The following is a 16,216-nucleotide window of genomic DNA, read 5'->3' on the forward strand; positions in this document are numbered from 1 at the left end:
TTCGTTCCGTGCGCACCTCCGCGCCCACTTTACGCAGTTAGTGCCGTGCCCACATTACGCTAGATGGAGGACATATGATGCGCTTCGTTTTTAATTTTTCACTATGAAAGATAAGCCATGCACAACTGGTGTCCTTCGGGCACCATTTGCACATGGGGTGGGGAGAGTGTGGATACTTTTTTTTTTTTATAATTTTTAACGTACGCGTACGGTAAGCGTAATCGGCGAAATTATCGAAAAAATGAAAATTCCGTTTTTGGCTTTAGGGGAACTTTGGGGACTCCCTCAACATGGCTAGGTGCTTAGGAGCTGTCTAAACAGCCCCTTTACATGTTTTTGCTCTTTGTTTTTTAACCCCCTCTCAGAGTGCGAGAGAGAAAATGGCGGCCGCCACTTCCTGGTTTCGACCGATTCGAATGTTTACTAAGATCTAACAGCCAATCAGAATCGTGCTCGCGCACGTCACCGTACGCGTACGGTAAGCACACCGTAAGCGCACCGTAAGCTGGCTCAGATATATATATATTGATTTAAAGGCTATTTTCTCAGAATCTACTGAACAGATTTACACCAAACCTACAAAAGGCACTTCCTTGACCTGTAGACTACCTCTCAGCCAAATTTCAAGGAACTCTGTTCAGCCGTTCGGGCTGTAGCTGTGTCTAAAGGTCCTATGGAAAAATGCATGGGAAAAACGCGTTTTGGGACCCCCCTTTTATCTCAGCCCCCGCTTGACGAATCCCCCCGAGACTTTCAGGGTAGGAGCGGAGCGTAGCGCCCCATTAGTTTTGAAAATTTCGCGAGGATTCGTCGACCGGCGCCAAAGTTATTCAAAATAGAATGTTGCGGTTTTCCTATGGAAACAGGGTCCTAACTATAACTACCTACTGGCGACCGCCAGTAGGTAATTTATGTGTGTGTATATATATATATATATATATATATATATATATATATATCCAATTAGAGTCCTTCCCGTTTTGCCAGTCTCCCTTGGGCAAAAGAAATAGCGTGGACCACCATGGCTCATCAGCTGTATTTTATTTGAACTCTTCAAATGTTGCAGCAGCCATGACGCGTTTCGTCCCTCGCAGGGGACTTGATCACATGCCGTGCTGTCGGCCATACCAGTTGTTTAAATACTTTTGAGTTTTTTTAGAGCTATATGTCATGTGACTAAAACTTAAAGTGAGAGTGCAAAAATAGGTAACAAGTAAGGAACAGAGGTTGTGATTATGTTTTAAGATACCATAGGTTCATATTCAAAATGCATAAATGCCATTTACTTGCAATCAACAGATACTTGAAAATATATAAATACATAATTAAATACATATATTTTGATGTTAAAAAGTATACAAAAAAGCATTAAATATATAAATATATAAATAAATGCATAATCAATTAATTTAAAAGATCAATCTTGCATCTATAAATATTTCCACTATATGTGTTCAGTTCTGTTGTTTTTAATCTTATTCATTTCCCTCTTTATGTCATTGGCTTGTGTCCTGTTTTAAATACCTCAACTTTTATAGGATCCCTATTGTTTTGGCCAATTTAAACCTGTATTTACATGTTTAGATATTACTCGAACATCCGTCCAATTTGAAACCTTACTATACTAAATGTTACCTATACCTGTAATTTAAAATGTTTTTTATATATATTTTTTATTATTTATCGAAATTACATTAAAAAAAAACAATCATAATATATGTAAACCCTGTTTAGTGCTATTTATCTACTTTTTCTCCCAACTGTGCATAACCCTGTGAATAAAAAAGAGAAAAGGAACCTATATGTACATGGCAGGTTTTAGGCAGCTGTGTTGTGTGTATACATACTATATTATTGCCTATGATGTTAAGGACATTCGTAGCGAAGAAAATGGAATGAAGGGAATGGGTTAATTAATTAAATTAATTAATTTAATTGAATTAAATGGAAAATTTAGTCATTGCATAATAAATTAATAGAATAACACAATTGCTATCTATGAATCATATAAAAGTTAAGAAATATGTATATGTATAACTATATAAGTATCTGAAAAGTTTTAATGGACTCGCATATAATGCTGTTAATTATAACAAGGCCCACAATTTGTTTTTATAGACATAGACTCGAAGGGAGTTCTTCAGTGGCATTAAGACCCCTGGGGTGTTTGGTGTCGAGATTCAGAATATAGATCATCTCTAATTTGCGTAATGCTTTTTCACAATCACCTCCCCTCTTTGTTGTTGGAATGGTGTCAACCAAGTAATACTGTAGTTCCTTGGGGTTTCCGTCGTGTTTTTCATTAAAATGGCGGGCCACTGGGTATGCTGGATCATTATTTCTGATTGCTCGTATGTGCTGGAGTACACGTTTATGGCCTTGTAGGACAGTGCTACCCACATACCTTAGTTTGCAGGGGCACTCCAGCACATAGATTACATGATCAGTTTTGCAATTCAGCACCTTATTTATAGAAATTTCTTTGTCACTGAATGCCGTCTTGTAACTGGTTTTAGATATACCATGTTGACAGGCCTTGCAGGTTTTGCATTTATGGAATCCCACACATTGCGATAGCCATGTGTTCTGAACTGAGGATTCAAATGGGTCATTTTTTACTAAACAATCTTTCATGGATTTTCCTCGATAATATGTGATTGCAGGTTGTAGAGGAACAGTAGGGCCAATAACAGGATATTGTCTGATCAATGCCATTTTCTTTTGAGTATTTTTCGTACTGCCCCTTCCTGTTGATTAAATTTCAAAATGAATCTGAATTTATCCTGTGTCTCAGTTGTCTTAGACCTCTTGAGTTTCATTTTTACAAGGGCTTCCCTGGATTCTCGGTTACTTTTCATGAGGGCATTTTCTAGACATTTCTTACTGTATCTCCTCTCCCGAATATTATCTAAGATGATGGTCATTTCTGTTTTGTTGGCTTGGGTGGAGTACTCTGACTCGCCCCAGTCCATAATTACTAGTGTGCCACCCTGTAGTAATATTGCTAAAATATTGTAGATTGTGGAGGCCAGTACTCGGTTGACTAACACCCATTATTGATAATATCATTATTGATTGGACAGTTTTCCTCCCACAGTACATTATCTGATTAAATAAAAGCTGTTTTTTTATTTGATATATATGCTTTTCATCTTTGCACATAGCAGTAATTTTATTTACGTATTTGTCTTGTAGAATACTCAGATGCCTTCTGATCCTTTCAGGAGCAAACAGTTAATCAGCAACTAGCCACAGATAAATGTGTGTTGTGTCTCAAATGTTTTGTCTAACAGCGCTTTTAGACCAATATCGTGCATTGGGTTTATGGAAGGCGGTGGGAAATGCTGTGCATGCACAGTGTGGTATATATGTTCCCTGAAGTGTGGTGTCTTAGTCTTAGTCTTAATTACTTTATTCGGCTTTTGTCATTGTAAAAAACCATAAAAGCAGTCACATAAAAATACATCACTTAATTATACAAATGTATATACTAATATAGCAGCTATTTCATGAAAAGACATTTAAAAAGATAAAATTTAAGTCAAAAGAAGGAAACTTCTATGGAACTGGAACATTGTGTAGTTTTTATAAATTCATTCGATGTCGGAAGATATATTTCAAAAACTTCACTATTGTCCTTGCTATCCATTCCTCGTCCAGTTGCTGTAAAGCCAGTAATGCTGGACAGCATCTTCTAATTCCGATGAGTCTTAAAAGCGGTATTAGCCATTTTTTTCTGTACTCTCTGTAGAATTGGCAGAAGAAAACAGTATGAATTGTTGCCTGTTTGGAGATATTGTCGCAAGGACAACAAGATAAAACCTTATCCCAGTTATTATTTGTTGGGAAGGCAACCAAACGATGAAACAAATTCAGCCTAAATCTGACCAAAAGAAATCTTTCAAAGGTGGTAAAATCAAAGGTTAGGTAAGGCTGAATATTAGGAGTAATTTGAAGGGCCATGCTTTGTTGTACAGTTGGTTTTGACCCTTCATTAGCAATCCGGAGTTCTTCAAGATGGCTAAGAGACTCCTTTTTCAATGTTTTTCTAGATACCGCTATGATTGAGGTTGGAACTAGATAGTACTTTTCCATACCTAAATCAGTTAAAAAAGATCTTATGTAAGTTAGCCATCGGATTTTAGTTACAGTCCAGCTCCATACAGTCTCGGATTATTAATTGTGTGTAAAAATTCTTATAGGAAGACCAGATGCGGTGCCAGAGTAAAAGGGGTTGAATTCTGGCTAAATCTGAAATGTAAGGAATGCCTAGTTCCATGTGACATACAAAGGTCGATGCACTCGTGGGAAGAGATAAAAGGTATTTCAGAAAAGCATTCTCGATTACTTGGAGTGAATGTGTATCTAGATAGCCCCACAGACCTGCCCCATATAGTGCTACAGATTGACATTTAGCAATGTATATTTTTAGTAGTTCCACAGGAGGTCTCTTGCCCAATTTTTGGGCAAAATTAACAATGGCCTTTGTAGTTCGTACGAGCTGAACCTTTCTAGATTCAAGTGCTGCTTTCCATTGTAATTTACGGTCAACAATAATTACCAAATAGGGATATTGGGCTGTAGTGGCAATTTTCTCTTGGTTCAAATAAATTTCCTTCTTAATTTTTTTACTGGGGCCGGAAGACATAACAAAAGTTTTTTTTATATTTATTCGTAAGTCTAAGGAGCCCATAAAATCAGAGTATCTATTCAAAGCCCTTTGTAACTCGATTGAGGTTCATGCCAAAATCACTGCATCGTCGGCGTATAGTAAGGCCGGGATCTGACGATCCTTCACACGTGGGAGGTCCTGACTCCCCTTCAGCATGGCTCTCTCCAAGCCATTAGTATAGAGGGTAAAAAGAAAGGGGGGCCAGGACACACCCCTGTCTCACCCCTCTCTCCACATTGAATGAGGCGGTTATTTCTCCATTTACCCCAAACCTTACCCTAGCTGAAGCATTAGAATACAGTTCGCGTAAAAAATTTAGTAGTGCTGTGTCTACTCCCATATCCCGTAATGTGGACCATAATTTCGAGTGGCTGACACAATCGAAGGCCGCAGACAAGTCTACGTAGACCATATAGACATTGCCTCCTTTAGCAGATGTGTATTTTCCCAGTAATAATGACAGATTTAGTGCCTGGTCAACTGTCCCTAGCCCCTCCCGGAACCCGAACTGAATATCCGATAGGATTTTGGAATCCTCGGCCCAGTCCTGGAGGCGTTCTAATATAATCCTCCCCACCATTTTGCCCACCGAATCTAGTATTGAAATTGGTCGGTAACAAGTGACATCTTGACGATCTCCTCTCTTAAAGATAGGGATCACGATTGTTTTAAACCATGAAGCTAGTAAACCCACCCTGCATGCTGCATTAAGGACCCTTGTTAGGATTGGGGCCCAGAGTTCTAAATTTGATTTAAATAGGTCTATGGGAACCCCGTCCGGGCCCGGGGCCTTTCCATTTTTGCTCGCTTTTAGTGCTAATATCACTTCTTCCATGATTATATCAATATTTAGGGGATAGGATGTTCCTGGAGAAGTTAAGACTACCGGGTCTTGGGTGTCCCCTTCCATGGAGTTATTTGCAAAAATCTTTGAAAAGTGCTCTACCCAGGCCCCCGCATCAATTGTCACCTCAATGGTTGGAGAATCATTAGTGTTATTAAAAAAAGGGGATTTGACTATGGTCCAGAAAACAGAACTATTTTTATTTTTAATGCTTTTCTGAAGTTGTGCCCATAGATCCGACTTAAGTTCAGATTTTCTGTCTTTTAGGGCTGAGTTATATTCTCTTCTCAGGATTATTATTTCCTGGGGTACCCTATCTTTATTTTGCAAAGCTTTTTTTAGTTTGGTATGGGCAGTTGTACATCTGTGGTTAAACCAACCTAGTTTTTTCAGATGGGTTAGTTTTTTTGATTTCACAAACAAAGCTTTATTAGTTGCTTTCAGGATCTCCCCAAAGTGGGCCAAAAGTTCAGGTTTCGTGGTGTGCAAATCTAGACATTTTACAATGTCATTAGAGACCTCTTTCATTATTCTGCCTAATATTTCTACTGGGTCCACCTTTTCCCATTTCAGAGCATAACCGTTAAGCTTATCCAAGTAAAGGGAATTTTGTCCCAATATACTAGATACGGTTTGGATTCGGGACTCATATAATGGAAAAAATGTTATGGTCAAGGCACAGTGGTCACTTAATACAGTGATATGTGTGTCAAAATCCTTCATCCGGTTTCCCACTAAATTCGAAATTAAAATAAAGTCAATAATAGAGTGACTTTCTCTACCTATAAAGGTCGACTCCGGCCAATCAGTTTCAGGATTCCTACTGTTAGCAATTACGAGGTCCATATTGATTAATATTTCATTTAAGGTAGGACCTGCGCCAATATGCGAGAAATGGAGAGTTGGTTCTTCTTGTTCATCTGTTAGCCCACACAAAATACCTTTGTTAATTTTACACAAATGTAAATTAAAATCACCTCCCCAGATAATGGTTGCGCCCATATGGGATGCTTTGATCAATGTTGTTAAATGAGAGGAGATCTGTCGGAGAACTACTCGTAAATCATAGTCCTTTAAAGCAAAGCGAATGCTCAGTATTTGAAAATGGACATCTAGAATAACTGGAATGATATGAACATTTCCTAGCAAGTTGGTAATATAGATGATTAAACCGCCCTTTGCTCTGCCGGAGGATGTAGAGACAGCAGATGAAAAGTAGGTTTTGTAGCCTACAATATGTATTGCATCTGTAGTCCACGTCTCCTGTAGGCAGATAATATTTGAATTTTCAAAAAGAGTAGGGCCCTGACCATTTTCAATTTCAGGGGATAAACCTGCTATGTTCCAAAAAAGCAGTGTTATTGGTAATCCTGGTTTATATAAAGTTGTCTCCGAATGTGTTTTAAGCTGTTTTGATGTTAAAGTTTCCATAGGTCCAGGCGAAATGGAATTATTTCCAAGGATATTGGGTGTTATCGTTTCAGTTAAATTAGACTTTTATGGGGAAGTTCGGGACGGATTAACAAATCTTTCAAGGGTGTTAGTAAAATTGGGTGATTGCTGCCCAACTGAACTATAGGGCTTGTATCATTATTATGTGGGCATATTGCTATTTTGTGCGATTGTAGTTTTTCAGCTTGTGTTTCCCCGGGGACCTGAATGAAGCGTCAGTCCACTGCTTCCATTCCCGAAAGCGCGGAGTATCGATTAAAAATAGGCACATTATAGCTAGGTAGTTCTCTAATGTAACCGAGTCGGGGACAGGCTCTGTCAAATTTGGACAACATAGATTGGGGATAAAAATAAGTTAAATCTCGAGTAGAGATTGCGTCTCCTCCATTGTCCCTCGGCCAGTCTCCCATGTGTCTAACCACATTTCTATCTCTAAAATTGATAATAATGAGGTCACCTCTAATATCCTTGGGTCTATGTCCCAACCACCATAGTCTCCTTACATTGAGAATTTCTCCATCAATGTGGGCCGGCAAGGGTCTATTACAGCCTAACCAATGGATCACTTTATTCTTAAGTTCCTGCTGCCCCTCAATCCTTGGTCCCTTTAGTTCCGGAACCCCTGTCAGTACCACCCCATAAGGAGCTGCTTCCGGGGGGAGATCTATTATTTGTTGTTTACCCCTTATCATGTCATTAGTTGGGAGAGGTTTACTCGTAAGTTTATATTGTTTCTCCTGTTCGTGGGAAATCTTGTCATTACCCGCATCTCGATCTACACTAGGTCTAATACTAGGGTTGTTATGAGTCCAGGGTGTCGTTGGTAAAGCTTCGTTCCCTACTAGAGAATGTTGAATGGATGATTTATCACCCGTTCGTTCTTGGGGAGGTTTAGGGACCGTTGTATTTGGGTCTGTAACTGTAGTAGAAGCCCTGATCACTTCAGTATTGGTTGTAATAGTTTGTTCCATGGACAGTTGAACAGACATTCTTTTTACTCTCTCTATAAGTGGCAATATCAGTGCTTTCACTAGTAGTTCCATAGAGCCTAATAGTTCATTTAATGATTTAGGCGAGGTAGGGGAACTTTCTATAATGATATTCTCCATTCTTTGATTAGAGTTAACTAGGGGGTATTTTTCCTCTTAGAAAGTTTAACGGACCGCCTAGACTGAGTGATCCCACTTTTATTCTTTTTATTTTTCTGTGCTGGATGCACCCGTGTTTTATGGGGTATTGGACCGTTAGGGTCATCTATAGATGTAATTGAAGCGTGATCGACACTAATAGCATCGGGAGTAGTGGTAGAATGCAAATCTTCTACGTCCCTGTGATTTGAAATAATTGAATCTTGTAGCTCCGTGGGTGTAATATGGTCATGTATTTGATCTGTTTTGTTCCTTTTATTAGGGGGAGGTGTAATAGCCCTTTGGATGTTACCCAGTGAGGAACGTTTCTTATACAAAGGTTCAGAAGATAGACGTCGTTCTGTGATAGCTATTTCGTGCTCCAGCGCTGAGGCTGCTCTAGTTATGAAGAGATCCAAGGTCCCCCTCACTGAACCGCCCACCGTTGATTTTCTGGGCTTAGTAATACGTGAGGTCATGATCTCTGAGCACAGTAACGGTGGTAACACAGAACTAAAGTCAAGATTTTAGTATATTACAGTACAGGATGGTAAAAGCAATGACGAATAAAGGCAGAATGTCCAGTTATAAGTAGATCACCTGTGAGCAGGCAGAGCGGGAGGACTCTCAGAATAACAGGGTCACAATCAGCCTCTCAACCAGGGCGGAAAGGGATGAATTAGTGGAATGGCCCAGCCACGGCCTGCCCCGGATGGCCACAGACGACCCGCCCTTTGCCCGGGCTTAGCCCGGCGTTGCCCACGCGCGGTCCCGCGACGGGGGGATAGAGTCGTTTTTAAAGCGCCTCCAGGCGCGGATGGTGGTGTGACAGCTTCTGGTTGTGGGGAGCCGGGGAGCCTGGGAGTTGTAGTCTCCCTCCACACAGCGGCCGCGGGGATAGCAGACGCGGCGGCGGGAGGGAGACTTGGCCAGCAACAGAGACGCTGAGGTGGAGGGAATCACAAAGGTAGGCGCAAGGTTTCTGCTTCAGCCCAAGACACTTGCCAGCACAAGTGTGGTGTATTTATGGATGCACGGCTGTAGGCGGTACACCATTGAGTCGCTCAGTTTGAGTCTTCAAAGGATGAAGGTGTGCAAACCCCACTTCTTTTCTTGGTAGTTCCAGGGTCCTGATTCGTATGCTTGTCTGATTAATTTTCACCCCGCAAAGTAGGTAGTATTACTCAGCTCTCAGTGGTTGCTTGATGGTACTCCAGAACTTGGGGACTGTACATCCAGGAATCTATCCCATGATTTATGCTTTTTGAATTTTGCCTGTCTAATTTACAGTCTCTTTTTTTGATGCAGGTTTTTTGGTAGTTGTAATGAGGTCCAGGTTCTGATGCCTTCCCTTGTTGGAGAACGGTTTATACCTGTTGCAGAGGACTTGGAGATGGATCCTTTGTTATACTAATATGCTTTTATGGCTGTGTTTTTTGTTTAGGCTCATTCTTGCCAATGTTTTTACAGTTGGTGTCACCTGCTGTTCAATAGTCTGAGAACTCAAATGTAGGTTATATTACGATAATATAAGCATATGAAAACTAGGCATCCACAGGTTTCACTGAATAGCTGATTAGGTTGAGCCTAGCGCGGCGTGCATGCGCTGCTCTGGAATCGGTCTGCACTTTTCAAGCACTCGTGCTTGTGGCGGCATCCACCTTGCGAGAGCGAGCAGTGGCACGCAGGGTCCATCTGTTTCCAATTAGCGTGGCTGCGCACGCATCTGCATTTTTCAAGCACTCGGGCTTGTTTACTGTTCCTTTGAGGACTTCTTCCATAAGGCAGAAGCTTCCATGCATAGCATTCAGTCTGTCTATTGCTTCCTTTCTCTACTCTGCCTCAGTTGTGTGGGCGACGCTGCCTTGTCCAACCCCCTCCTATCTCCAGTGCTTTTCCAAACTCACCACAATTCATTTAATTAAAATGTTCCCAGCGCGCTATGCCGCGCTTTAACTTTTATAAAGGCGGCAGGCGCCTTGCTTTATATCCGGCAAGGAGAGTATGCTGCGCTTGATCTTAGCCCCTGAAGCATTATAATATTTCAGCTTGTTTCACTTTCTGCTCGGGAGGTATGAACAGCTCTCCAGACAGCATGGGCCGGATTCACTGCAACCGCGCTTCCTCTGCTGTTTGCTGGCCTGCTCGCTCTCCTCTCCAACTCTCAGGCTCCCCTGGTTTCCTCTTGATATTTGTCCAACATTCATTGTAGCACTGACCTTCTTCCAAGCCGCTCCCGTGACCTCCGCAGGTGTTGGAATGGTTAAAAGCGCAACCTTCAGCGATCTGTGACTAGAAGCTAAGTTCAGCTATGGGTGTAGCTGATGTTTTCAACCAAGTACTTTTTTAAAGAAGAACAACCAAGTTGCTTTCATTGTCCTTGCTCAAAAACAATTGTGCAGCGCTGACGGCATTATTTTTTTCCAAACACACACACGCAGCATTGCTTGAACTAAGAATAAATACGCAGGGCAGCCGATTTTGTGATTGCTTTGTAAAGTGCTTCATACGTTTCTCTTGCCTTGCATATAATTTTGGGTCATTTTGGCAACTAAATACTTATAAGGTCCCAAAAGCGAGACCTATTGGCTATGCCAGTGCTTGGTTTTAGGAAGTGGTCAAACCTAAAATGGGTGCCCTTTACCAATGTGGATGTTTGTCAGAGGAAGGGTAGAGTTGAGTCCAAGAACACACCATCATTTTTGGCCTGTTACGGCAGTGGTGCAGCTGTTGTATAAGGCCCCTGAGCTAACACCTTTGCATCCCTATGGCTATCCAATAAAATCACAACTGTTTAGGATCCTTCCCTTCCTAAAATAGCATGCATCGTCCACTAATTTTGGGATTTTCTATTAGCTTTTTGACTCGTAGTGTAGTTGGAGGTAGTTTTGAGGCTCATCTCTCTATATTTAGAATTTGGTTTGATTCCTGTATGTCATAATGTACATTCACAATGAGATGTTACATCAAAAGAAAGTGATAGTAAGAAAGGGCACATCTCTTCTCCCCCCACTCCCAAACCTTAATACTTTCCCAGTTTGTCAAAACCTAGCGTCCAGTAATGCTGCTGGTTCTCCTAAAACACTGTGGTTCTCATGGAGAAACACTTTGGCCTTTGAAGTGTGTTCAGATAGAAGTCTGGGCCAAAAGACGAGACCCGATTTAGCAAAGGCCAGTGATGACATCTGAAATCTGCTCCTCTATGGTTACCACTGCACTTGGAGTAGAATTGAACCTTAATAGGAATTCACAAATGGCCTCTGGGGTACTAGAGGAAATATATTTCAGTTGCAGATTTCTTGGAGTACTCCAATACATGAAATGCAATCATATGTGAAATATAAATGTGCATTAGCTCATTTAATTTCTTTTTGCCCCAAGGGCAAAGTATTTTTCATTTTAGAGAACCCCCTTTGCCAACACCCCCAATTAAATAGGCAAGTGTTTCCTACCTGTTACCATTGTGCATATGGCTTGAGAAATATATGTTGGTTCCCAATTTGTGAAAATGATTGCAAGAACAATATGAATACCCATAAACCTACAAGTTCGTGGTTTTCTATCTACTTTTACAGGGTGCAGCACCCAGAACTCACCCAAAGCATAAGCATACAAGCGTGGCAATTCAACCATACTGGCGCAATTTCCAAATTCATAGGTGTTTTTTCTAAACGCAATTTTCCACCAATCCAGATTCAAGCAAATGAGCATGTGGAATGTGAGTTGAATTGAGATGTACGACACACTACTCTTCAGCTTGGGTGTACAGCATCTTTTGGTCCCACAGTGTAACTGCTACATCATGGATGTAGCCGAGTATCTTAATGTCCTCGCTGACAACATATAGTGCACAAAACCCTCCGAGTCTGCCTGGGATAGTCGTCCAATTGCCAGTAGGTTCATTTTGAAATTCCGTACTGCTATGTGCCTGTTCCATTCAACAGTATGATCTCTGCTGGTCACTTCACTAAATCAGGGGCTCATTCGAAATCCTTCCTCTGGCACGAACATATTAGAAAAGCGCATTTCCTTCTAGTGCTTTTGAATAGTGCCTATTTATTGTGGTAGTATGCATCCCTAGGGTACGGTGTAACAGGTGACAACCAATCATGCATTTCTCTTATTTAGCATGTAGTTAATATGTTGTTTTACACTAGCCACAGTATAAAGAATTATAGCTTGGTAAGAAGTGAATAAATGGGGATGTTTTTCATCCTGGGATTATCAGTGACATCTTAGAGGATTCAAGCCTCTATTTGATATCATCCAGAATCCATTGGTGGTGAACAGATCCCCATCAATTTTGCTGAGTGTGATGGGGGTGCAGGGGGCCTTTCTCCAGAGTGGAAATGTTTTGTTACAAAGTTTAAAGAATGTGAAAAACTAAATTGCAGAGACAAACTACCCCTCAAAGAGTACAAAGTAAATATGATGAAATTCTCAACTGCTCTTTAAACTTTGCTGGTTCTCTCCTTAATAAATTGCAACTAGAGATTTAATTCTATCTTTGAGGCTGACTGCTACAAAAAAAACATAATTGTTCTCTAAACTAGGGCTGAAAACATGTGTGGAACAATAGTAATTAATAGTCTGCAGCAACTAGCCAGATTCAATCTGAGGCAATTATGTATTAGTTTGTTCTTTGTTCATATAGTTAATTTTCATATTTGTATCAAGCATTTCAAATTTCAAAATGTTTATTCATATTCAAATTTTGATCATCTCTCCTAGTCACCATCACTTGATAGCTCAGTAATGATGAAGCAGGAAACATTTCTGTTAGCTTTGATGCAAATTTGCTTTGCAAAAGAATATACATAATTGGTTTGTCTTCAGTTTTCAGATGAGTTGCCAGAATCCATTCTGCACTGTTTACGATACTCAAAAAAGAGAGCAGAAAATGCTGAGAAGCTTATTCTGGAAGATTTAGAAGACTTGGACACACTAATCAGTAAGTAGTTGTTTTGCTGGTACACAGTACTTTTATTTGTTAAGGTGTGGTTATTGAGAATCCATGGGGAATATAGCTCTTTTGTGAGGTGCAAGGTCATTGTGGAAAGCATGGCATTTTTACTGCTTGCGTTAAATGCTGGGTGAAAACTTCCTGAGGGTGGTATAAAACAACAATCTTAGGTGCTAAAGAATAGAAAATGATGTGGGGTTTTTATTACTTGAATTAATTACCACGGTTGAAAGTTATCTCCAGCAATAATGCCATTGGGCCATCAGTGATATGGAATTCCAATACCATTGACGTTGCCACCCAATAGAGGCATAATCTTGAACAAGTTATATTAAAGACCAGTGTTCTATGTTCTTGAGCAGGAACCAAATCATCCATACTAAAGTGCAATTTGTGTACTGAGGCAAAACCTAATTCAGTGACGCACCTGAATTAATTCACAAAGGCATCTCTCAAATAACAAAAGGTAGAAGACATGTGTGCACAGTCCCATGTGACGATGCAAATTGATACTTGTGCACAAGTTTGCCTGTTTTTTATGAAATACCCACCCGTCAGTGGTTATTACATCTTTATGCAATATCCCCCATGTAATAGCCATACAAGTATGTTCCTACAAACGATATATAAAATGTCAACTAAGTGTGTGTAGCCTGCAAAATAGGTCTTTGTAGACTTTCTGTTGTCAGGGGGGGCAGAATATGTGAAAGAACATAGGGACAAGTTAGATCTATATAAGATAATTTGTTTGGGTTATATTTTCCATCATATGTTGCCTAAAGTTTCTACTCAGCTGTTAGTCCCAGCTAAAGTATTATGCAATATAGAAATAAACCACATGATTAGTTTATTTATTTATTTATTTGGCGACAAGTGGGCATTTCAGCAAAAAACCATGTAATAACAACATAATCAGATTCTTGATGACAATTGCAGAGTTGGTTGCTCGATAGACTGTAAGTTAGATGAATGATCGGTAGTAATTTGGAGACACCATACAGACTAGACTAATCAATGTACACAAATGAATGTACATATTCACAACTACATATCTGCCTCAGGAGATTGTGAGGAAGCATAGGAGTGCAGAAGTGAGCTAATAAGATTAGTTGTGACTACTTTCTAGCATCAGCAGGTGAGTCTTCAAAACCTTGTAGTAAGCTAAATGAATAGAGTTGGAGCGCACTTCGACTTTGAATGGGTTCCAGAGGTATGGTTCCAAGTAACTTAACCGACTGTAATCTTTGCAGAGTGGGTTTTGTCCATAAGAAGGTTTTAATTCATCGAGCGAGGATTGTGTGAGGGAAACATGATTATTAGTATTCAAGACTGGTAGCTGGGGGTTAGCTTATTTATGGCTTTGTACACTAATATTCGCAGTTTATATGGTTCACAGTTTTTTTGCACATAAACAGCCATCTTATTGAGGATAGTAAGATGTCGGCGTGTTCTTATGAAGGATATAAAGGTTTTTTTGTTGCAAAGTTAGGAACATTGTCTGATCATTGAAATGAGTATGGGGAGGGCCAATTAGTAAGCTGTTACTGTAACCTAGCTTGCTTAGGGTGATTACAGAGTGTAGTGTACTAGCCATTTGAAAAAGGATGTGGGGGGACAGATGTTGTGGACGAGTAGCTGGTAACAGCTGTGGAAGTGATCAAGGATTCAGCACAATTTAATAGAATGCCATCCTTATATTGCCTGGATATGTGACATGTATCACTCTTTTCCATCATTGAAGTACCTGTCTCATCCAAAATCTCTTTTGGCCCATTAAAATTAGTCAAATTCACATAAAAAATTTATTCAATTTTAGACATTTAAAATCATAAAAGCATTCATATTCATAAAAGCAAGTAAAATAAAATTTCATATATATGATAATTAAAATACATTATCTATCACAAAGTGCAACAACTGCTTTCAGGTAAAGGTAAGTTAACCTACAGAGTAATGCATTCCAGACTTTGATCAAAGTAGATATTGTACATTTACGCTTTTTCTGACTCTCCGGGTATTTTTCAGAAAACCAGACATGGCACATACAGATAATATACTATCTAAAAATTGTAAATGTAAAAACGCTGGTCTGCATTGTCTCCAACCTGCCTGTTTCACAAAGGGAGGATCCATCTAGTTCTTTCCTTTGCATAAAATTTACAAAACAATGTCACGTGTATAGTAGATTGTGTTGACATGTTATCACAGAGGCAAGGAGAAAGTTCTCTGGACCAATAGTTTATTCCTGGATAACTGACCAGACGGTGAAAACTGTTAAACCTAAAATGTGTTAAAAGATATCTATCGTATCCCTCCGTGCAACATAAGAGATATGGTTGGATACCATACGTGATCAGAGTCATTTGATGTTGGACTACCGTCCCCTTGCTCATCTCCTGGGGGAATCTAAGTGAGCTCCTTCCTAGAGACAGAGTTCATTTTCTCTTGGGTAAAGTAGTAATCTGGGTGGCCTATGCTACTCAGAATTTTTTTTACATAATTCAGCCACGTGATCTTATTAGCATGGTCCAGATTCATAGAATCCTTGATTATCTCTCTATTTAGACCTGTGCTGCTGGGGGTCCATACACGGTGCCACAGCAGCACAGGTTACATTTTTATAATATCAGAGACATAAGGGATACCCAGCTCGCTATGGCAATTAAAAACCTGGGAACTTGCTGGTACAGCTAAAATAAACCTTAAAAAGACGTTTTCTACACATTGAATCATAGACATATCATAAAAGCTCAACACTCCCGCCCCGAATATCGCAATACTGATGCTCTTGGCCTGAACATTTTTAAGAAGAATGCCAGGGGGCTTTTTTCCCATTTTCTTGGAGAAATTTATGAGAGCAGCAGATGACTTCATAAATAGTAGGCTCCTACTTTTCACTGTTGGGCCCCAGGAGCCCCTATTTGCAAATAAAACACCCAGATAAGAGAGAAGTGTTGGTGGAGTCTACCCTTTTATCCCCCAAAGGGAGGCTGTTACATCTATTTCTCCCTCACCCACAGGTCATCACAAATGTTTTTTTAGCATTTAATTTCAGACCTAAGTTATCCATAAAACAAGAATATGTTATAAGTTCTTTCTGCAAACCTAGTTGCGTACGGGCTATATGTAACGCATCCTCAGCGTAGAGGAGGGAGACT

The 16,216-nt window shown here is 40.0% G+C and overlaps 1 protein-coding gene across 1 annotated transcript in view; it reads left to right on the forward strand.

Annotated features, from left to right (window-relative positions):
- Nucleotides 1–16,216, forward strand: part of LRRIQ1 (leucine rich repeats and IQ motif containing 1) — a 1,142,626-nt gene that overhangs the window by 77,175 nt on the left and 1,049,235 nt on the right. Inside the window, exon 2 of the mRNA XM_085653925.1 lies at nt 12,932–13,046. Within this exon, the coding sequence (XP_085510051.1) occupies nt 12,932–13,046 (115 nt within the window). The remainder of the gene's footprint in view (nt 1–12,931; nt 13,047–16,216) is intronic.

Source organism: Triturus cristatus, chromosome 4_1 (genome assembly GCF_964204655.1).
Source record: "Triturus cristatus chromosome 4_1, aTriCri1.1, whole genome shotgun sequence".
NCBI classification, from domain to species: domain Eukaryota; kingdom Metazoa; phylum Chordata; class Amphibia; order Caudata; family Salamandridae; genus Triturus; species Triturus cristatus.